Raw genomic sequence first — 23,590 nt, forward strand, 5'->3', positions numbered from 1 at the left:
GCCACATATTCACATCTCAAACTCCATATGACATAGTAGAATAATGTAAAGAAAACACACAACCTTAATGGAAGAAATAGAAACTCAAATAAATGAAGACAGAGATCATACTCCTGGCTTAAGACAATACAGAAAGGACAACAATATTTCCCAGCTTAATTTATAGATTGAATGCAATTCTAGTCAAAATATCACCAATGTCATTACAGAACTTGATAAAAATGGTTCTTAAATTCTATAGAAAAATAAATGGGGGAAACTACTCGAGGATTCTGAGATGATACGCAGGAAGAAGGCACTAGCCCCAGGTCTTAGAACAGCGGACAACGACGATCGTTAAGGCTGTAAAGCAGTCATGGTACACACTGGGCAAGGACGTCACTTTTTCACAAATGGAGCAGGAATTAACCTGGTATCAATAAAAACATACATAACACACGTTATGGACAGACAGATGTTTTTCAAAACCCTTTCATCTCAATTATGGACAGGAAGTTTTGGGTTTAAATAACTAAGCAACATCAGAAAATTTCAAAGTGACAAAGATGAAGATTACTTGACAGCCTAAACAAAACAAAAACTTTCTAATTTCTATATATTTTTCTAAGGTCATCTCAAGCCCCACCACCTCATTCCTAGGGTGCTTATAGTCCAAAGCACAATTTGGAATTAATTAGATTCATCTTGCTCTCTAAATTGTGAGTGTGAGTGTGTGGGCAAGGCAAAGCCTTCTGACTGGGCTCCTGCGTCAAGGCCCTGCCCGGCCCGCGGCGCCCAGCAGGCTGCATGCAGGCCTCGCTCCCCGTCGGGCACTGGCTGCCTGACTGCTTGCACTGCTCTCAAGGGCGATTGTGACCCAAGTCCTCACTCGCTTCAAACCAAATCAGAACTCTGATTGCGGCAAACAAAAGCCTTCTCCTGCTCTTCCTTCTTCCCTTGCGAGGGAAGAGCTGGCAGGGAGGTCATGGCTGCTTTATGAGGGAATTTCTCGACCAGCAAAGGGAAAAATGCCCAATTTACAATGATTTTTTAGTCAACACAATGGATGGAGAAGGGGGCCCAGAATTCACCACCAGCCTATAATGAGTTCATTTCTGGTTTTGAGGAGACCTATTCTTCTATTCTCCTAGTTTCTTGGCGTTTTCTTTATCATGTGTGGTTCGTATCTCACCGTAGAACCTATGGGATCTGCATGGTCTCGGCACTGGAGGTGACTTTGTCAATCACCTGGCCTAATGTTCCTAGGATCCTTATATGCAGGGAAAGAAGGGGTGGGAAGCAAAGACTGAGGTTCCACCGGAAGCAGAGGTCGGGCCATTGGAATGCACCCGGCTGTGGAAGTGCTGATTATAAACTGATCCAGATCAATCCCCACCCCCCGACTGCTTGACAGGGTCCTGCAACCTAAGGGAGCCACACACTAACGCCAGTGCAGGGCAGGACGGATCTTTACCAGACTGCCTTTTGGAAAAACAAAGCTGAGAGCAAATAACAAATACCTTAGAATCCTGTTTAACTCAAAGCTATGCGACGGTGAACGAGGCTGCTTTCCCGTTATCAGGATGGACTGATTACAGAGCCCAGAGTCATTTGCCTGAAGATAATTGCCTCAATTCTCCACTTCACTTTGCACATATAGAAATAGTCCCAATCTACCGGAGCCTCAGTGACTAGACATGTAAAATTGGTCTAATCATATTTTGAAGAGCTCAAGCTGAAAGGATTTCTATGAGCGTGCGCCTGAACCATGACACCACTAAGAGTTTCTCCCCTCTGGGCTCATGGCTCGCTCGCTCCCCCACCAAGTCTGAAGGGGTGAGTCAGATCCTCAGCAGATGAGACAAAAACAACTTTGAAGCTCTCTGTCAGTGACGGTGGCTGGAGGAAACAGTGGGATGACCAGGAGAGCTGGACAAAAGCTTAACACCACGAGCTGGGGGATGCTCCTGACTGTTGAGTAGTCCTCTGCAAGGAGGAAGCAGACGTGCCAGGGCAGAGGGGGATGTCTGAGACTAGAATCACCTGGGCTGCAGGCACTTCTGGACACTGATGTCTCAGCTGGCTAGGGGAAAGAACCAGACAAGCTAACATGTGAGCTAGGGCTAGGCAAATGGACAGAACCCAGTCCCAATTTCCACAAGACAAAGCCAGGCACATGACCAGAGTCCAGAGTATAAACAGGGACCACACGAAAGCTGAGTGCTAGGGCCCAAGCAGAGAAAGGGAGGCATCACGCCTGAGAAGGACCTGAACGCCCAAGCCTATGCTTTGCCTAAGCAAGGGAGCTTCTAGACTCTTCCTGTTGGATCAGGAGCCTAGAAATTGCTCCTCCCGTGACAGAGGTAGGTAGACAGGTAGGTAGGTGGGTGGGTGGGTGGATGATGTACTCGTGGGAGAACCTCGATAGAGCCCAAGGCAAAGGGCAAGGAAAGAGCACCCCCAAGAATACAATCCCTGACAGCGCTGTACACAGGAATACGTTCGTTTCTGATCCTATCTCCCTGTAAAAACGAACGCACAAACAGAGGATTGTAATCCCAACAATGGCCTGGACAGAATCCAGCCATGTCAAAAAGATGATTATTTCCCCCTATTGTTTGCTTTTAGCTCTAGATGGCATTCCCCCAAAATCACAAAATCGGGAGCTTGGGGTTGTCACTATTTCTACTGGTGAGAGCCAATCGATATCATTGCAGTCTGAATAACAGCAAAACAACACCCCAGAGAAACGAGCCAAAAGCTTTTGTAGTGTACCCAGACCTCTTTAAGGGGCAGGCGGAGGAGCAATGCCAAATTCTCAGTGGGCTCGAGCCTGTCTGGCTGATTGCCACAGTCAGGGGTGGGAAACACTTCACACTCCCTGAATTCATTTCTACCCAAAGGAAAGTTTGAAAAGCTCTCCATCTCCCAAAATAGTCCTTTCCAATGACTGTCCAAAAAATATGTTCAAGAGTGATTTACCCAGTCGCCTAGCAGAGAAGAACCAATCTTTTATCTTACGTCTCATCTTGGAGAATGTGTTGGTGTCTGTGGGACCCACGACAATAGCCTGGCAAGCCTTTTGAGAATTTATGTGATTCATCTCTGTCTCCCCCAGAGTGACCAGCACAGGGCTTTGCACACGGTAGATACACAGGAACAGGTGGATTGAAAGTAATCCTCTTACAGGCTTTAAAAAAAAAACAAAATCTCCAAGTCAGACCAGGTATAAACCCTTCCCTTCCAGAAAACCACTAGATGCCTCTCCATCTGACTGCAACCACAGTTACTCAACTTGCCTCCCTCGTTTACCTGTCTGGTGTAGGATTTATTATTTGGCACCTGTTGGCAATCCACTTTTTAATATTTGGGGGCATTTCGCATTGATATGCATGTTGTTGAATGGCAGGAGTTGTTCACTCTCAATTACCTCCAACTCCCCATGATGCCTGGAATAGTGTCTTGGTCACAGAAGTGACTCAACGCATGATTGCTAAATAGTCAATTTCATTTTTAATTTCCGAGACAGCTCCAGGAGGGGAGGCAAAGAGGACCGATATAATTAATAGACAGACTTGACTAATTTCTTTGCTTCAACAAATGAGCTGTGAAGCCCAGAGACTGAGAGCCCTACCCTGGTTATGAAAGCTCCACTACAGACTGCTGGTTCCATCACATACACCTGTCTGCTCATGTCCTGAAACTGCCACCCAAACATTCCTTCCTGTCACTGAGACACTTGCACTTTCAAATGCTTCTAAAATAGAAGCAGAGTCGGAAGAGCGCAGCCATTACTGGAGCCCCCAGCCCCTCTCCCAAGGCCTCCAGATGCCCTTCACGGAATCGCAATCGGAGCTGAAAAGAACTTTGGTGGGTCAACTTCCAACTCTACCAGGCTCGTGAATCCCATGGGAAACATCTCCAATATGTGGTCATCTGTCCTTTGATTTAACACTACGCTGACAAAGAGCCAACCACCTCCTGACAGCCACTCCATTTCAGAGCCCCAATTGTTAGAATAGTCTTCCTTGGGCTGAGCTGAGCTGAAATCTGCCTGTTGTAACTACCACCCATAGGTTCTAATTTTGCCCTCTGGAGCCACATAAAATCTCTCTTAATGCCTCTTCAACAGGACAGTGCTTTAAGGGGCTGAAGACAATACCCTTCACAATTCATCCAAATAAAAACCTTATTGTATAATACTGTAATGAACTGGAAACTGCGCTTTCCTGTCCAACTGGTTTAGGAGCCTCCCTCCAGCAGGGCCCTGTAGGTGATATATGTCCACACTTTATTTACCGGCAGACAGACAGAGCCCCGTGTTCCTTAGCCTGGTAACAACCGGAGGTCGTTCATCACCCACTTGCTCCTTTTTGAAATTCACTCTGCAGCAAGCACTTTTTAAAATCATGCACGTAATGCATTTTAAAGAGCATTTTCTGCACGGATCCATTTGCTCGACCTCGGCTCTGAGTGGGAGATGGAGCAGCATCTCAGTGCGGTCCTCCTGCTCCTCCCGGAGCCTTGTGTAGAATATACACCGAAATGTATTTGTAACTATACATGACTGAGGCTCTAAAACGCAGTGTTTTGTTAAATGTTTGTTTGCTGATTAAAATGCATCTTGCAAAGAAAGTGCATTACTGATGCAGAATCTAGTCCAAAAATATGTATTATGTAATGCACATTTTTTAATAATGCAGGCAATCTCGGTGTATCTGTATTAGCGGATCAGCTCTGGGCTGCCATCTCCATTATAGGCATAAAGCACTCCTTCTGAAAAACGAACTACTTTCTTACGTATGCTAAAGAATTGTAACCCACCCTGTTGCTGACAGTTGGGATTCACCTCCTTGGAAGGGCATTCACCAGCACCCACATATTCCTGATCTCTTTCCCAGTGGGCCCTGAAAACCATTTGAATGACATCTTTCTGTTCCATACACTGTCAGTGGGGCTGTGCTAACTGAAAGAAAGCAGGCAGGTGGGTCAATATGAGCAGAACCTTTAGAAATGTCCCCCCTTGGTCAGGGCTGAGAGGTCAGGATTTAAGATATTCAGCTCCCAATGGCCGTGGTCAGTGTCCCATCATAATAGCCACATGATTGGAGCCAGCCAGCCACTTGAGATAATAAAACTCAGTTTCTCTGGAAAGTGTTAGAGTGGGGCACAACTAGACTACAGACATTTGTCCTTTTATGGGGTGTGCCAAATCAACCCCACTTTATTAGACTAATCAGTATTTTAATGCTACAAACTAACTCGAAGAACACAAGATACAAGATAGACACAGCCAAGAAGCCAGGTCAGGAACATTCAAGAATGTCCACAGCCAAGATGCAGAAATAAAAACCTCAACACATCAAAAGCAGTTGCTAGAATCTTACTAAGGTGTCAACTCTGGGTCTGACAACTTTAATGTGGACCTGGTGCTGACGGTGTGACGGCAAGTCCACCGCACTAACAGCGCGTGACTCTTCAGCCACCAGGACAGGCACCAGCAGGGGACGCCTGGTGGACCACCTCCAAAGGGACAGCAGAATTAGTAGAGGTCACGCCTCTTCAACTTTCCCCTTATTGACTCCAAGACAAAGTGTCCCAAGTGAAGCAAACTTGTTGCCACTTCCATGGATTCTAAGAAGATGGTTTTGCTCTGAGTTATGCCACTTTGGACTTGTCACTATGACAAAGGGGGCATTCCATATTTTAATAGGGAGGGCATGTACAACCCAGAAGAAGCAGTCACGTTACAGATGGAACTCAAGAGCTTCCAAAGTACCGTCCCCTCCTGAGCAAGGATGGCTCCAGGGATCCTCCTCCGGGAGGACATGGAACTCATTGATTTTCCAGGGCTGAGAAAGAAATGGACTAAATTTCCTCCCACCTTTTAGCCTTTGGGGTTCAACAATATGATCTAGGGGCATCTAGCCACTCCCTAACCCTAATGTTCTGGTTGAGCCAATAGAATTCAAGCTGGATTAAACAATCCTGGTGGGTAAGGAAGGATGCGGGGTGGGTTAATGCTCGGACTAACAGTAGAGTACTCCTGAATATCCTTTCCTGATTTTAAGATTTTTTTCTTTTCTTTTTTTTTTAATCTACCTTCAGCACCTAGAACAGAGCTTAGCATGTGCTAGGCGCTCAATAAATATTTGCTGAATGAATTAACTTTACTGAAAACCTATCTATGAAAGAGCTTTAAAGGGTAGCCCGTGAGGTTTCCTTGATAGCTGACCACCCTGAAGCACCCCCAGGGGCTAAGAATTGGCTGCACCTACTGAATATCAGCGCAGGAAAGACTTCCCTTAACTAGTGGTTCTGGCTAATGAGTCTGTCTCCCAGCATACGTTCTCAGCTAGAGCCCATGGCAGCCCACCAACGCGTTTGCAGACTTGCAAACCACCACCCCGTCTGTGGGGGTCCTTCTTAGCGAAGATGCTTATTTGTCCATGACGTAATTAGCCAATTGAGACTGCGTGTGGGGGGGGGGTGGATTTTTTAAACTTCTCTAATTACAGTCACTATAGCAGTTCTGCCAAAGGTGGTTTCATGATTGACTGCCGCAGGTTACCATTCAGACTATTAAGCCCTTGGAAAATGCCCGGGGCCGGATCATTAATACTCACGTATAGACCCCTATTCCCATGGAATATCTGGAGCGTTGGGGTCTGGTTTTTAGCTGCTTCGGGCTTTGTTCGTGTTTTCTCGATAACCCTGGAGAAGTTGGGGAGGATGCGGACCCCATGGAGATGCCATGCCCAGCAGCCAAGTTCTGGAACCTGTGGCTAGCTCGCTCGCTCGCTTGTTCCTTGGCACCCGCCAGGCCCCCCCACTCTCCGCTTTGCCCAAATCCTTTCAAACAAGGATCCCTCCTGCCACCTGCCGGCCCACTAGGGTCTGCGCCACCGACTCAGCGCCACCGTGCAGCTGGCGGGGAGACGCCCCCGCCTCCTTACTGCACATGCCCGGCAGAAGTCCGGGCGCGCAACTTTGCAGAACCTCTCCTCCCCGTCTCTCCTCGCCTCAGTCTCCTCTTCCCTCTCCCAGGCGAGAGGACCAGCGGAGGCACCTCTCCCGAGTCTTGGACCGCAGCGTCTGAGACTTAGAGAGGGGAGCCCGGGAGGAGATAGATTTTTTCTCCCCCTTTCCTATCCCTTCTTTTTTTCTCAGAGGCAAGCAGAGGCGCGGAGCTTTAGAAAGTTGAGTGGTCAGGAAGGTAGGTGCTTCCCTTTTTCCCCTCACACCGAGGTGGGGCTGGGACCTCCGGATCCAGCTTCTCACCTCGTCAGGTGCACCTTTTTCGGCTCTAGTAGTCAATGCGCATCGGAGCCGCTCTCTGCAGAGCCAGAGGGCGGGTCGGCTTCTCGGTGTGCGCCTAGGAGAATGGATCGTAGGTCCCGGGCTCAGCAGTGGCGCCGAGCTCGCCACAATTACAACGATCTGTGCCCACCCATAGGCCGCCGGGCAGCCACCGCGCTCCTCTGGCTCTCCTGCTCCATCGCGCTCCTCCGCGCCCTTGCCACCTCCAACGCCCGCGCCCAGCAGCGCGCGGCTGCCCAGCAGCGCCGGAGCTTCCTTAACGCCCACCACCGCTCCGGCGCCCAGGCGTTCCCCGAGCCCCCCGAATCTGACCAGGAGCACGAGGAGGCAGACCTCGAGCTATCCCTCCCCGAGTGCCTAGAGTACGAGGAAGAGTTCGACTACGAATCTGAGACCGAGACCGAGTCTGAAATCGAGTCCGAGACCGACTTCGAGACCGAGCCCGAAACCGCCCCTGCCACTGAGCCCGAGACCGAGCCCGAGGACGAGCGCGGTCCTGTGGTGCCCAAGCGCCCTACTTTCGGCGAAAGGGGCTCTCTCACCCAGCGCCTGCAGGCTCTGAGGCTGCGGAGCCCCGACGCCTCCCCAAGTCGTGCGCAGCCCAGCACTCAGGAGCCCCAGAGCCCCAGAGAGGGGGAGGAGCCCGAGCCCGAGGACAAGGATCCGAGGGACCCCGAAGAGTCCGAGGAGCCAAAGGAGAAGGAGAAGAAGGAGAAGCAGCAGCAGCGCCGCTGCAAGCCGAAGAAGCCCACCCGCCGCGACCCATCCCCGGAGTCTCCTTCCAAAAGGGGACCCATCCCCATCCGGCGTCACTAATGGAGGACGCGCCCCAGATTCTCCTTGTTTTCTTTGACCCAGGTTGGTTGCCCACCGCTAAACTGGGAAGCCTGGGGTCGGTGTGGGAACGGCGGCACGAGGGGAGAGAAAAGGAAAAGCAGGTTAGGAGAAAGGCGGGAATAGAGCCGCCTCAACTAGCCTGCCCGGGAGGTGGGGGGCCAGGGCAAGCTGGGAAGGACTCCCCAAATCTCCCCTGGGGCGTCAGGAGCGCCCAAGTGGCCAAAGGCTTGTTGGACGGTGGGGCGCTTCTTGCGCCCCTCTGGGGACAGCCTGAGGTCTCCAACCTACTAGTGTCCAGGACGCACTACTGGATCCCCCCCAGGTTTCCAGCTGCACACGCGAAGGGCACGGGTAAGTACTTGTTTTACGCTCTTTTTTCTCTCCTAGAGCGACTAGTGTTAAACCAGTTGGTCTTGGCCGGCGCCAAAACGTGGTTCGGAGGTGCGCGCGCCAACTTTAACAATACAAGGGCAGCCGCACTGTAGCGACACTGTTGCAATGTGCAAAAAGTAATCAGACTGGGATTGGGCGAGAACTCCGGAGACTGCTGGCTCCGGGGCAAGTCGTGCGCGCGGCGCTCAAGACACTTAGAACCTGGAGCCCAGGTCCCGGAGCTTCCAATCTGGAACCACGGGACCTCGGCATCAGTACCTCCCACGGCTGTGCACCAGTCCTGGCCGCCACCGCCCGCCTCCGGGCGCTCGCCGGGCCGGAGACGGCGGCAAAGGGTGTGCGCACCTGCCCGCGCGCCCCAGAGCCGACTTCTCCGGGCGGCCGGCGGTTCCCCACGAGTCACCCGCACTCGGAGGGCGAGCAGAGGAGGTACAGGAGTCGTGGGGGATACCCCTACAGGCTACTGGGGTTGGTGGCGCGAGCATGGTCACGTCGGGGCATCGCCAACCTTTGGGGCAGCTGGTCTGGCCACGAAGCTGGGCGCAGCTTGGCTGGAGAGGTCCCGGGCCGTTTGCGCAAGGCCCTGGGGGTGAAAGAGAGGGGCTAAGAGGCCCAAGAAGTGGTCGCCAGAGGAAAGGTAAAGCGGAATGGGCTGGAGGGGGTCGCATCTATCACACTCTAAGATGTGTCCCCAAAGAGCGGGGCACCCTCTGAGCTGGAGGAAAGGTGTTGGACGCGACGCAAGTCCTTGGGCGATCGGTCGAGAGGGGGCAGGGGCAGGGGCAGGCGCCGGCGCCGGCGCCGGCGGCTTCTCCAGCCTCGGGGAGGGGAGGCGGCGCGCACCGGCCATTTTCAGCTTGGGTGGAGCTAAGTTTGGAATCTGTAACCTGGAGGAGAAACTGTCCTGGTGTCCGAGCACAAAAACGGCCGCAGTCAGGTAACGCATCTTCGGTGCGGAGTGCGCCTTTCTCGCCAGTCCTGGGGGAGAACATTGATAAGTGAAATGTATTAACAAAACCTCACCCGATTTGAAAATTGATCTTTTCTTGGTGCACGCGCGTCTCCTTTCCGCGCCGATGTGAGCTATTCTGATGAGAATGATTTGGAGGGAAAGTGAAGCATTTTGAGACTTGAAATGAAAAGACGGGTCGGGTTCTTAGACTCCTAAGAAAAGAACGCGACCAGAAGGAACACACTTTAAATGGTCTTCCTTCCAGGTGTCTTCCCTGAGAAAGGCGTCGCAGAGTCCCAGAACTTAGTTATTTTGGGCTGCGGCGCTGACGGATGGCTGCTGGAGCCGTTGTGGTGTTCCCTCGTGGTCCGGGACAGGCGGGTGCTAGGAGGGGGCTCCGCGGGGCGGCGAGCCGCCGCGGAAGTCTGGAGGCAGCCGAGGGCGTGCAGGGGGGCTGGGCATGCCCTGCCTTCAGCTGGAAAGTGTAAATTGCCTAAGTGACATGGAGCGCCTCAAAGTTGGAATTTCTGCTTGACGTAAACAGTGATGCTCTGTTCCTTTCTGTGGCATTAAGTGTTCTGTTTTGCCTCTGGTATTGTCTTAGCAGCTTCAGTTCACCAAGTAAAACATCCCTAGCGAATAGGCAGAAGCAGCTAGCGTCGTGGTGGGCTTCTTTGGTGGGCTTTTCAGTGTAGAGGCTACCTCCACAGATGCGCTAGTGTGAGGGACCGGTTTTCCTGCAGAGCTAGGTTTTTCATGAGAAATTAGCATGCTGCCTTGTTGCAGGATGAATATACAAGTTTTAAAAAGTCCTCAGCGCCCGGCCCCACCTCTCACGGAAGCCTGCATGCGGGAGGCTGCTTTCTTGACTGTAAGCAATATACCAGGTTCATGGTGGGGGGGCGGGGGCGGCAGCTAGGAACACAGGCTCTCCTCCACAAGCCGCCTGATTGTGGAAACCTGTTACCCACCCACCCCTCCCCCACTCAGTTCCCCTCCCCCACTCAGTTCCCCTCCCCCGCCCCCTCCTTCCATCCTGGCTCCAGGGTGGAAAAGCCATTAGGTACCGTACAAAACAAGTGAGGACTACACCAGCCCCCGGGGAAAGTGCCCAGGACCCACCAGGAGAGGGCATTTTGCTACAGAGACGCTTCAAAACCTTTCTACCTGAGGCACTCGGGTTCAGCTGCCTTTCTATTCCAGAGTCATTGCTGGCAAGTTCTCCAAGCATTCCCAACTCACTAGTCTCCCAACTGGTCCTTTGTCTCACCCTGCTAAATGGGTTAGCATTTGAATAGGCTCACTCGCCCTTTCAACTCAGGCGGGTTCCGTCTGGTGAGAAAGTTCTCTCAAAGAACAGACCACGTAGGTGAATATCAGCCTGTTGTAATATTTCAAATGGAGAGAGAAACGAGGAGAGCAGAGCTGGTTAAAGGTGACGGTATGCACCAATATTGAGGATTTTCCCCTTTATGACACTAATCATTTGCTTAATGGAAATTGGCTTTTCCTTGGACAAAGGTGCTCTTAGAACTGAAATTTTTGAATTGGAAAATCATGCAGCAAAGTTCAAACTGTGTGTGGGGTCAATAGTCTAGTGCAGGTTTACTTCTAAAGTTTGCCTTACAAAACATGTTTATCAGAATTCAAGAATTGGGGATTTCAAAGTTTGGAATTCTTTTAAGATAATGTTTCTTTAAAGCTTTTTCCTCCCTGGAATTGCTCACAGCCCTTCGCTCTCTAGCCTTCATTTTTAGCAGCTGTGATAAAGTTTAATGAGGAAGCAAGCTGAAACTTTGGTGTTGGTAAGAATGAGGTCTTTTTTTAATAATCTGCATGGATTTTACTTAATTTTTGTGTATTATCACTGCTCCTAACGCAGAGGGAAGCTATTGAGCAGAAACTGAGCAGAAACCATGGTATTGGGGAAAGTAGTCTCTTAACAGAAAGGTGACCTATAGCAAAAGACAAATCACCAAAATCAAATCAAGCTTCCAGAGGCGAGTGATGTCATATGCCAGCTCAAGTACTGCCCTTCTCTTAAAAAGAGCCCAGCAAAGGGGACAAGATTCTCAAATGACATCTTTAATTCCCACGTTCCAGAATGAGGGACGGAATTCGTTGTCCTACCCTGCAGGGTTTTGACATTAATGACTCTTTCCTAAATCCTGATGCCTCAGAGGTGGGCATCAGGATCTAAGATCTAAAGATCTAGCCTTGATCCTGCCCATCGGACTCGGCTCAGACCCAGCACCCCTCCGCCTCAGTCTCTTCGCATGGAAAATGAAGTAGCTAATGAGATGTTCCTAGCATCCTTTTCAGCTCCAAATACATGCAGGTTGATTAGTTTAAGAAGCCCAGTTACCCAATTTGATTCTATCAATGATTTTAACACTAATGAAGCCAAAACGTTTTCAAAGATTGATCAAATAAAAAGCACCAGTTGTGAAGAAATGTTTTGTGTTGATCTAATTTTGATTTGTCAAATCTGTTTTTGAATTGGTGGCAAAAATGGTTAAGAGGCCAGTTAGAGAATACAGAATTCCACTGTGTCCTGTTACTAACCTGAGAAAAACGGGCCATCCCCAAGCAGCCCTTTAGAGTTTGTCTTATGTGGGCTTGTGCTCACCACCTGCTCTCCCCGATCTTCGTGTCTGAAAACGAGCTTTCAGAGTGGGCGCCGACAGCCTGGAGCCGGCATTGCACTGAGCACTGCAGCCTGGAGATGCGAACGGCTCCGGGAGAGAGCAGACTGACAGCAACGAGGGTAACTGACCACAAGTGTTGAGTATATTATTTGGTAACACCTCTAAGTGTCCTGATTAGGCTAGACCTGAGAAAAGTGGCTCAGAGGCTGCAGCGAGTTAGGATAAATCAGTGTTCCCCACTTATTTTTTTTATTATCACTCCCTCCCAGGAGCTTTTTCAGACAATTTTTTCTTAATTGCTCCTTACCCATGACATTGTAATACCACAGATAGATATACTGTGTATCTGTTTCTGTACTGCAGGACCTTGGAACAGCTAATATTTTTTTGCACTCCCCCCAAAACACTTTTGCCTCTTTTGCAAATGCATGGGATAAACAAACCAATTGTTAAAAAAAAACTGGTTTATGTCAAATGAAGTGCTTTAACATCCCACTGTGTTTCATATTTTAACCTTGTTTCGGCCACATATTACAGGGCTGTCTGTAAGGGGAATTTGACTGATGTTTGTTTTCCCTTTTTTAAATCTCAGTTTGTTTTCTCCCCCCAAAGCCCCTGGTACCAATGCTGGTGCTAGTGCCCCGCCCATCCGCACAGCAGAGAAGCCAGAGTAAGCAGCCTAGTGACTTCGTTCTCCCCAGGGCAAGAGTCCGCAGTGCAGGGCCACCAACACCTGTTGACAGCGCTCAGCCAGTAGGGGCAGGACATCTGAGAGGAGCTGGCACCATGGCACCCCACACCCCCGCCCACTCCCGACTCCAGGGTAGAACTGGGGAGGCTGCCTTCCTGGCTTCATGTGTGGACACGACCTGTTTTTATTCTATGGGCTTATTAAGGGTGAGCATGTTCCAAGTTAACAGGTGAGGTCACAGCTATCAGAAAGGCCAGAGGAAGACGAGGCTGTGGGACAGTGGGGAGGTGGTAGCTGTAACGTGGGGGAGGATTTGAGGACAACAAAAGGAAACAAAGGTTTTGGGGGGGTCACAGAAAAACTGGAAGATATAGGGAAATATGAGCACTGGGGAAGGAGAAGATAGGATTTGGAGGTGGGAGTCACAAAGCCCACAAATATTAGGGGTAGAAAGAATAGTTGGAAGAAATAGAGAGAAATTCAAGGAGAAAAAGGTTTAGGGAGACTCCATGACAACCTTCAGATATCTAGTGGCAGCTGGAGCAACGTGAGCTCAGCATTAGGAGGAGCATTCTTAATAGCCAAGGACGGCGATGGAGGGCACTAATGGGGATCTCAGATTGGCTATCCTGAATGTCACTGTCCCCCGACAGTCTTACAGACCTGGCCCAGAAATTTCAATTTCATAAGTGAGTGGAGTTTTCATGTATGTACCTCAATTGCTTCAACCAAACAGAAACATTTAAAATGTAAGAAATCTTGTTTTATAGTTCAAAACCTAAGTCTTGGATTTCAGTTCAGGGAGAGGCCCCAACTCTCAAACTTGAGGAGTGTGAGGGGCGCAGGGCCAAGGACTGCCAGCCAACTGAAGAAGACATGTTTCTCCTCCCCCCAGGCAAGAGCTGCTCTCTGAGTGCCCTGGCTTATGTTGCTGTCTCAATTAGAGTTCATTAGGAAAATGCGCTCTGGGTAATTGAGGTTGTGCGAGAAGGTGAAATATACCATTCCCCTTAAGTTCAAATCACATTGCCCAGAAGCCCCCAGGGTGCCTGGAATTTCCACCATGAATTACCGAAATTTTGAACAGAGCTTCCCTTAAAGCCAAATTTATCTCCTGGGATTCCCTCTCGCCATCCCAGCCCCGGCTTTTGCCCCTCTCTTAGTCCCTTCTCGTGGTACTGTTCATCTTTTCTGGAATGGCCGGCCACTTCTCCCCTTGAAATTCTCAGCTGCATCATCAGCTAGGCTGGAGAAGGAGTCTATAGCCCAGTTCAGGCGACTGTAGAAAATGTGGTGGTCAGCTGACAGTTGTGTGCCTGGCTGCGGTAGAGCTGGGCAGCCCTTCCAAGAAGAGGGCTGCTGAGTACAGCTAGTGAGCTGAGTGAAGGGGCCTGAATTCATGGTGGGGACCCCTGGCCTCTGGGGCTTCAGCATGGGGCTTTTTAGTCTGCAAAGATCAACTATTTTCATAAGTGTGGTTTCCACTGTCTTTAATAAAAGCTCCGCGTCTGCTGCTAACCCTCCTCCATGTGAGGCATTTTCCCTTCAGTTGGCATTTGTCTGAAACAGCCTGGTCACGCAGACCCTTCTGCAGACAGCAGTAGGCTGCTGCTGCCTCCACCGGCCAAGGCTGGCAGAGGAGATGCTGGAAGGTAAAAGCCTGGGCGCAGCAAGTCTTAATTGAACAGTAATTAATTGAACAGCTTCAAAGTCTTATTGCTCCTCAGTCAGCACTCAGAAAACATTTGTTACTGGGAGGCTGAGAAACGCAATAGTTGCCTGAATTCTCTTTCCTATGTTCTCTCCTTTCTGCTTTTGCCTTTTCTTCACAACTGGTGAAAAGAGTCTCCTTTTCCTCATTTGAAAGAAACCCACAGACCACTAATGACACGAGTGGGATGCAGAGAAGGCTCTTCTGTAAACTGCTCCCTGCTCCCCCGCCCCCAGCACCGCAGGCTAGGAGGAGATGCCACTGCCAAAGATCATTTTTCCCGGTTTCTGCTCCCTTCCCTCTTGCCCACCTCCCCTCCCTCTCAAGGGACCCTCTTCTACTTTGCTTTCTCTTTCTTGGATACGGGGATGAATTAAGGAGAAAAGGTGACAGGCAGCTACTTAAAGTTTGGATGTGCTTTGTGCTTTTGGCAATGTGGAAGAACCCCAGATGTAAGTATACTAACAGGTGTCTGCTGCTTAGCACGCGTGCTGCCATGGAGGCATCAGTCCAGCAGTGACACTGAGTTTGGGAAGCCCAGGGCATCACATGGGGCTGCCAAGGATGAGAGCTACATCCCTGCAGGTGGCAATGGTGCCATTCAGAGAGTGAACAGTGAAGAAATACTTTCTTTCCATTTGGGGTTACTTATTTACAAAAAGCCAGCTGATTTGCTACAGTGGCATCTGGGCCGTTTAGTCTAACAGGCTGACTTTCCTTAGAAGTGCAGAGTTTAACTGAAACACGAGTAACATCTCCCATTCCTTTCTTAATTCAGCGAGTGTAGAAAATCTTTTCAAGCAGCTGAGTATAGACAATTTTCACGAAAGCTTCACCTGGATTTTGACAGCTATCCTTTCCTCCTCTAATGGCCTCAGCATCTCACGCAGCCCTTCTCTCTTGCCCAGTCCCTGTGAGAACGGGGTCCAGAGCCCAGCGCGCAGCTCAGTCTGTCTTCAGGCACCCTGACTAGCCTGTCTGGCCTTCCTCCTCCTAGTCCATGTGAACCCATTAACTGACTTTCCTTCCTTGTTCCTGCTTACTCCTATCAAAAATTTACCTCTTTCCCTGATAGAAATCCAACCAGAATTGGAAATATATTATCAAAGGTATTTTGCTATTATAAAATTATAATGGCAAACCTTAAAAGCTGTGCCCTGGTGGGGTTAGGCCTGGCCTGGGCTGCTCACCACAACCCATCGCTGGCCATCTCCATCCAGGGCAAGGCTATATTTCTGTCGTGAGCCGGCAAGATCGGCAGCCCCGAGTGGGCTCACCAGACGGTCCCACCAATCAGGGTGGCCCCCAGTCCACCCACCAGCTGATCACCCCCAGCTCTTACCATACTGGTTCTTCAGGTCCCTGTGGCCAGGCCACCAGCTAGAGTGAGTTAGTCAGCTCCTCAAACATCTGGCCACACTTCTGGAGTCTCTCGAGTCCCATTGCTGATGAACGGTGAAGTCTCAGCTCTGAACCCCACTCACCCAAGTGATTCAGGGTTTTCAGATTCTGGTGGACAATCGCTACAGAAAAATAAACAAGAGTGGACAAAGAGGGGAGCGTCAGAGTTAAATACTGGAATTTTTCTTTCTGGTCCTAATTTACCTTTAAAGTGATTCCTCTTCAAATCTAAGGGTCCTTACTCAGCCTAAAGCAGTGGTTTAAACTGGGGGCTATTTTGCCCCCCAGAGGACATTTGGCAAAGTCTAGAGACATTTTTGGCTGCTACAACTAAGGGGATGCTACTGGCATCTAGTGGGTAGACGCTAGGGATGCTGCTAAGCATCCTACAATGCACAGGACAGTCACCACAACAAAGCATTACCCAGCCCCCAATGTCAACAGTGCAGAGGCTGAGAAACCACGGTCTAGATTAGATGGGCTGACCGATTCTTAAATTCTTCCCTCTGGTATACCCCACCAGTCCCTTCCAAGCCCCCCTGCTCTCTCCTGTGATGTCTCCCTTTTTCCTCTCCAGTGCTCCAAATGGTCAAGATTCTATTGCCAAATATATTTCTCCCCTTGAGGGTATTATCTGACCTAGTGACTTCATATCCTAAAAGGGAGGGCTGTCACTTTGAATTTGGGGTCTTTACCTTTCTTCTAAACTTCAGAGCCATCTTCTGAATAATAGGCTTTAAAAGTCTCCATCCAGACTGCCCATCCTTCTTTTCCCTCTGCCATGTCTGAAATAAAATTGGCTCCAGCTCTATGCCACTTCCTCCCAGATCCCCACCTCCCCTCAGCCTCACTCGTGTCCCATCATCCAGGTGCCAAACTTTGGCTACTCCACCTTTTGTGCCTTTCTAGCGCAGAAGTTTCTAGAGGGTCCTTTAAGATCCCTCAAGTCCCTTCCTTCAGCCTTCCTCTTTCCTTCGCTGAGTGTGGTTCTCTCTTCTTTAAAGGTCATGACCAGTCACAGCCCACTTTGTTCTCTTCATCGGCACCATCCTCTACACTGCTTCAGCTTTTCCTAAAACTAGGCTCGAATCTTCACTTGCAGGACAAAAAAACTTCAACCTCTGCTCCATTTCCTACCAAAATAGCCTCAAAACTGCTTGCCCCGATATTCCATGGTATCCTCAGAGACATCCTAGCCAATTTTTCCTGCTTTCTCTCCCGCTGCTCCCCCAGGACCCCACAAGGTAGCCTGTGGTCTTTATCCAGCCATGTGCTGTTTTTCCTACCATTGGATCTTTGTTCCTGGTAGGCCAACGTCTCCCATCCCCCATATCTTCTATTCATAGCCAAGGCATTTTATCCCTCCATGGAGACCCATTTGAAACGCCATTTTCTCCATCAGGTCTCCCCCAATTGGAGGTCTTTTCTTTCGTTTTTATGCTGCTTTACCTTTAGGATGGAGGACTGGTATCTGCCCAGTCTTTATCCCCTCAACGCATGTGCTCTCCTGGCAAAGAACCAAGATACCAGAAGAGTACTGAACACAGGGGTCCCACAGGCCCAGGAGGATGTCGAACAAAGGCACCCTCTACCCATTCCTTGATGAATAATACTTTGGGAAAGAGCCCAAGTGAAGTGGGCCGAGCGCGAGGCCTGGCGAGAGCAAGCCATCCCTTTGGGGCCCCTGTCGCGGCATCCCTGGAGCTCCAACCCCAACGTCTACTGACCTTCCACTTTCGCAGGGCTCAGCATCCCTGGGGCATCAACTCCTTATCCATCTGAGGCTGCTGCTCTGCATTGGGGCAGTAAGCCCTCTCCCTCCTCGGGATCCTGGTCCTTTGCCCCAGGCCCTGGAAATCTTCTTCCTCCTGGATTTGCCCCAGTGACAGTTGAGTAGGTTTGCTCACCGCCATCAGCGAGACCAAGGGTTGGCCCCTGAGAGCCACCAACCTCCCATTCTAGTCCTTGTGACTTGTGGCATCAGGAAGAGTGACCCCCACGGCACCAGCCAGCCTCGTGGCGTCCCAGGCCTGGCCGCCATACGCCCGCCCACCGACCGCTTCCAACCACCCCAGCAACACAACCTCTTAGGGCGTTCCAACGCGGCGCCCCCTATTGGACCTCCCCCTCATATCCGGTTTCCGGTCCGATACCCCCTGCTCATTCGCCAGGCAGCCTTGATTGACGTGACCCCAGCCCAATGGCTGACCCAGCGCTGAGGTCGGTGGGGAGCGAGTTGACTCTTGTGACCCAGTTGGCCCATTTAGTGGATGGCCAAGTGGCTGAGCCGGTGCGTGTAGGGATAGTTGGTGAAAGTTTGAACCAAAGTTCAGTGTTGGTATTTGGAAGTGTGTAGACTCATAGAGCTGAGATGATACGCCTTTGGGGGGCCCCAAACATTACTCGGGGTCCGACTTTATCAGCTCTCCTCTGTGCAGTGTGGCCACGGGATGGTGGATGCGGGGGCAACGATGCACAGTAGCTGTGGTCCCCTCGTTCTAAGAGGGGTGCGTTAGACTTAACGAGATTGGACCGTGCGTGGTTTGCCGCCTGTGCTTCATAGATACAGCGATCCAGGTGGTGTGCCCCGCTTGCCGCAGCCCACCCGATGTAACACTCGTCCCACCATCCTTCCCTCCCCCGCTGGGGGGGGGGGGCCTACCGCCGGCCCCCCTGCCTAGCCGCCTTGCGCCCAAAGGTGGCTGGTATCACCCGCTAGTGAGACAGACCTGATGCCTCTGTCCCGGGTTTTATGTGATCTACAAGTAGCATTTTTTTCCCGGGGTTCAAATCCTTCGCAGACCCCAGACCCAGAGCACTAGGCATGCACGCGCTGAGCCCACCCAGGTGGTTCAGGTCTTTACCCCGGCAGGCTCTGACCCCTCCACGCTCTACGGCGATGGGAGCGCAGCCGGGCGACCGTTGGGTTTGTGGCCGGGCTTAGTGCCGCCTCAGCGGACGCTAGCAGTGGAAAAGTAAAGCGGCTGCCCTGGGAGACCCATGGCGAGAGGACAGGGGACAGAGGGGTGCTGGAGAGGAGCTGGAGAGGAACTAGAGGAGCCGACTGACCGACCCTGCAACCGGTGCCCGAGGCTCGGAGCAGCAAGCGGCTGCCGGCACGGCACGGTGTCTTTGGGTTCGGCGCGCACAGAGTTGTCCAGACTCTCAGACCACCCTAAACTAGCCATAACTCCCAACCAAAATCCCCTTTAACTCTTCCCCAGAACTCAGGGCTCCACTCATGGGGTCCTGGTGTACATCCTGCGCCCCCCGCCCCGACCCCTCTTCCGAACCGCGGCGGCTACCGCTTGGAGGGTCTCCATGGTACGCGCCCGAGACCCTCTTATTCTCCTGAATCATCGTCCACATAAACGGAGGAGAAAACCTCCTGCGCCACCCTAGGCTACTACGGAGACCCCAAGACTGTGGTGGGGATGGGGAACATCAAAGTGCTTTACAAAGGAGCCAGCCTCGGCAAGCCGGCAAACAAAAACTGCAGAAGCCAGGGAAAGTACCCCGAAGCGTTTTGAAAACAAATTGTGTGCGCACATTTGGCAGCCCCTCACCCCTCACCTCCTGTCCACCCCGCTGGTGGGCTCACGACCACCTGTCGCATATCCGCTGCGCGCCCTTGCCCCCTTCCCACGCGCCCAAAGCCTTGCGCTCTGGACTTGGGGCTCAGGATCCGAGGCTGCACAGGGCTGGGGGCTGCGGCTTGGGTTCAGGGGTATTCTGAGGTGATGAAACCCTCCTGCAGTCCCCCCTCCCCCCGAGAAGAGTCAGTTGGGTCCGGGAGGGAGGGTTTCAGCTCCTGCGCTCAAGCAGCTCAGGGCCCACGTCTTGCGTCACGTGTCCCGCAACGCAGGAGAGCTCTCTGGCCAGGGGAGAAAGACTCCAAATCAGTCAGGGAGAGGCGTGGAAGGAGCCAAAACGTCCCTGCGAGGCCTGCGCTCATCAGCCCCCTTACCCAAAGTCCGGGGCTGTCGGCGCCAGGATCCGGCTCCTAGAGCCGCCTGGGCACCAGGGCCGGCGTCCCCTGGTGGCAGAGAGAGAGCACTACGAACGATTTTCGGACCGAATCGGCACGCTCCTCAGATCCAAGCAGGCGGGGCCGGCCTGGAGCAAAGAGACAGAGAGGAGGGGACAAGGGCAGGCCAAAGGGGGCCAGGGGGGCAGCCTGAGGGGATAAAAAGTGGCCAGGGAGGAACCAAGACTACCAGCAACAAATAGCGTTGCTTCTGCCACGGTCTAGGGTGTGAGGCCCTGACCCTCCAGACCTCACAGAGGTTTGGAAAGTGAAATTGGAGAACTTTCTAGCTAGTACTTTGATTTTTTTTTAAATATTTTTTTTTCACCCTAGTTTGGTTGGGTGCTCCGTTTTACGGGGCCCCAAGTTTATTTTAAGAGTCCGCCACCGTGTTATGGGCTTGCGCAACTGCCTCGACGGCAATAATATGTCAGGACAACGCGATATCCCCCTTGAACTCGGGGAACAGCCCGAGCAGCCATCTTTGGAGGCCCCAGGGGCAGCTGCCCCCAGTGCTGGGCCTGGCCCAGCCGAAGAGATGGAGACCGAACCGCCTAACAGCGAGCCCATCCCCATCGAGATTGAAGGCGAGGCCTGTGGACCCCAAGAGGTCTCCAGGCCCAACTTCCAGAGCCTTGGCCAGGCCATCGAGGAAGTCGGAGTCCATGGAGGCTACAGCCCACCTCCTGAGGAAGCCATGCCCTTCGAGGTTGAGCAGCCCAGCATGGGAGCCTTCTGGCCTACCCTGGAGCAGCCTGGAGACACCACTAAGGCCCAAGCAGACCTTGGGGCCTTCGGCCCAGCACTCCTGGAGCCCGGAGCCTTCCGTGATGCCAGCCCAGGCCTGGGAGGCTACAGCCCTCCACCAGAAGAAGCCATGCCCTTCGAGTTTGAGCAGCCTGGCCAGGGAGGCTGCAGCCAACCTCTCTTGCAGGTCTCAGACCTTGCTCCAGGAGGTCCAGGGGCGGGGGTCTCCAGCCCTCCACCCGAGGAGCCCCAAGCCCTCAGGCCCCCAAACGCAGGCTTTAGAGGAAGCTGCAGCCCTCCCCCTGAGGAGGCTATGCCATTTGAGTTTGATGGAGCAGCCTTTGGGGACGACAGCCCACCCCCTGGGCTCCCCCGAGCTATCCCTCAAATCGACGGCGGTGATGGCGGCCAGTTCACGGCAGTCGCGATCCCGAGTGAGGTCTTCCTCACTCCCACCGCGAACGAGCCCCCCCTCTGGGTCTCGGGCGCCATCGGCAGCCCATCCCGAGAGGCTGTCAGACCTCCTTCACACTTCGTGGGTAACAGCCCCCCGATGGAGATCTCCGGACCCCCGCTCGAGATTGGCAGCACCCCCGTTGGGGTCGACGACACTGCCGTCAACATGGACAGCCCCCCAATCGCGCTTGACGACCCGCCCATCGAGGTCTCCAGAGCCCCAGTTAAGAGAGCGCGAGCGGAGGGAGAGGGACCCCCAGTTGAGGGAGAAGCAGCCGAGATGGAAAGAGGCTCAGCCGCCGCTTCCGCGGAGGGAGGAAAAGTCTCCTCTCCCGGGGAAGGAGCCCCTGCCGCTGGGGCCGCTCCCGCGGTCCCTGCCTCTCCTGCCGCCGGGGCAGCCCCAGCCGCTCCTGACGCTCCAGCCGCCAGGGCAGCCCCTGCCGCCCCAGCCGCTCCTGCCGCCAGGGCAGTCCCTGCCGCCCCAGCCGCTCCTGCCGCCCGGGCAGCTCCTGCTGCCCCTGCCTCTGGAGCCCGACCTAAGCTCCGTTTCCTTAGACCCCCCAGCCCCGAGATCCAGGCTGCCGATCCGCCTACTCCGCAGCCTACTCGCGCGTTTGCCTGGCGGGGCAGGTCTGAGCGCGGCCGCGACGACGACGAAGGGTCGGTCACCAGCAGCGGAGACGAATCCGACGATGGGACCTCCGGATGCCACCGCTGGGTGCAGCCCCGGCGAAATCGCCGCCGCCGAAAGCCCCGGCGCAACTTGCTCCGCAACTTCCTCACGCAAGCTTTCGGAGGCTGCTTCGGTGGATCTGAGAGCCCCCAGCCCAAAGCCCCGCGCAGCCCCAAGGTCAAGAAGGTTCCTCTGGCGGAGAAGCGCAGACAAATGCGCAAGGAAGCCCTGGAGAAGCGTGCTCAGAAGCGCGCAGAGAAGAAACGCAGCAAGCTCATCGACAAGCAACTCCAGGACGAAAAGATGGGTTACATGTGTACGCACCGCCTGCTGCTTCTAGGTAATGCGGCGGACTCTGCCCGCGGGGAGCAGGGCCGCCGGGGGACCCGGGAGGGGGTGGCAGGGCTGCCCGGTGGGGCTCGGGGCCTGGCAGCGGGAGGAGGAGGTCTGGGTAAAAGCAGGAAGAGCCTGCTAGAAAGTTCCAGTGAGGGGCCCTAACTTTGCCCCGGGAGTGGGAGAGGGGCTCGGGTGGGTTTGGGTGGCCGAAGTATGTGCCCTCTAGGGAGAAAAGTGGTGCCGTACAACAATGAGGGTCGTTTCCAGCTGGACAAGCCAGCGCCAGCGACCGTAAGATGCCCGCGAGTCCTGGGGTGGGGGCCGGCAAGAAAGGCGGGGGCTTCAGGTGAGCCTGGAACTGCTGCGGAGGGGCCCCGGGGTTTCCCTGGCCAGGCTGGTTGGGGCTACCGTGGGTTGGGGTCGTTGGGGAAGCTGCGTCCCTCCTCGCCTGGCACGGCTGCTTGGACTCAGATAGCTTGTTGTTGGTGTGTGTTGGTGTCCATATTGTGTCCGCCTGTGCATGATATGCTCAAGCGTCCTCCAGTTCCCACCCCCACCCCCACCCCGGCTCTCCCAAATTACCCGCCGACTGTGTACTTGTACCGGGGAACGGGCTGTCTTGTGTTTTGCGCCATGGTGCAGGCAGAAACTTTCCGTGTTCGCACACTGTGGTGGTACCTGTGTGCTGGCGCTCTGCGGCGGGCGGCGCGAAAAATGCGGAGGAGAAGGTGGTGGGACATCTTGGGTAACAAGTTGGGCCACTGGCTGGGGGACGAGGGGACCGCCTCCCGCCGGCCTCCATAACCTTTTTTCTGTATGTCTTTTCTCTCTTTTTTCCCTTTGCGCTAAGCGTTTCCTCACTTCACATTCGTTCGCCAAACCCTCCCGCCTTTACGGTTGAAAAACCAGACACTCAGGTATCTGGGGCGTCCGGGGCTACGCACATAAGTTTGGTATTCTGCACACATTCGGCTCACCTGAATGGGGGGTGGGGGGAGGAGGGGGAAAAAGACACTTAACCTGCCGTAGGCAAGTCTGGATCCAAAACCACACTGGGCTGGTTCCAAGGGGGTGGGCGTGGCTATGTTTAAAAAATATGAAATCATGTTTTTCCTAGGGAAGAGCCTGAGGTAAGCCAATCACTTACGGATTTATAAAGAGCACAGTAGGAGGGGCTTGGTTTAAAAAGAGAGGGGTTATGCGTTGTGAGTGGGATGCCGTCTTGTGTTTGAAATGCAATTAAAATAAAACTAAAAAAAAATGCTTTCGAGTGTATTTTAAGTGTGTGGACCAAATGTGGTAAAACTGTGAATATGACTTATGAAATATGTAAATATTTGCATGTGAATGTTTTCAAGCAGTTTTAGCTGGGGGCAAAGAGGCTCAAAGGTAAGATCCTCTGCAAATGGGCTTGGGATA

The 23,590-nt window shown here is 52.7% G+C and overlaps 2 protein-coding genes and 1 long non-coding RNA gene across 6 annotated transcripts in view; 2 read left to right on the plus strand and 1 right to left on the minus strand.

Annotated features, from left to right (window-relative positions):
- The window catches only part of LOC106825122 (uncharacterized), a 37,724-nt gene extending 19,656 nt beyond the window's left edge, over positions 1-18,068 (minus strand). Inside the window, exons 1-3 of one of the 2 annotated variants that reach the window (XR_006514007.2) lie at positions 17,660-18,060; positions 15,874-16,054; positions 9,417-9,507 (exon numbers count right to left, since the gene is read on the minus strand). This is a non-coding gene — a long non-coding RNA (uncharacterized lncRNA). Of the gene's footprint in view, positions 1-9,416; positions 9,508-15,873; positions 16,055-17,659 lie in introns of both variants that reach the window. The other variant, XR_011494708.1, reaches the window with a different exon arrangement.
- Positions 6,952-23,590, plus strand: part of LOC106825115 (neuroendocrine secretory protein 55) — a 54,819-nt gene continuing 38,180 nt past the window's right edge. The window contains exon 1 of the mRNA XM_070486193.1: positions 6,952-8,157. Within this exon, the coding sequence (XP_070342294.1) occupies positions 7,363-8,115 (753 nt within the window). The 5' untranslated portion in view covers positions 6,952-7,362 and the 3' untranslated portion in view covers positions 8,116-8,157. The remainder of the gene's footprint in view (positions 8,158-23,590) is intronic.
- Positions 19,834-23,590, plus strand: part of GNAS (GNAS complex locus) — a 53,742-nt gene continuing 49,985 nt past the window's right edge. For all 3 annotated transcript variants that reach the window (XM_070486189.1, XM_070486190.1, XM_070486191.1), the window contains exon 1: positions 19,834-22,175. In XM_070486189.1, coding sequence (XP_070342290.1) covers positions 20,354-22,175 — 1,822 coding nt within the window. In that variant the 5' untranslated portion in view covers positions 19,834-20,353. The remainder of the gene's footprint in view (positions 22,176-23,590) is intronic.

The sequence above is a fragment of the Equus asinus genome, chromosome 15 (assembly GCF_041296235.1).
Source record: "Equus asinus isolate D_3611 breed Donkey chromosome 15, EquAss-T2T_v2, whole genome shotgun sequence".
NCBI lineage: Eukaryota > Metazoa > Chordata > Mammalia > Perissodactyla > Equidae > Equus > Equus asinus.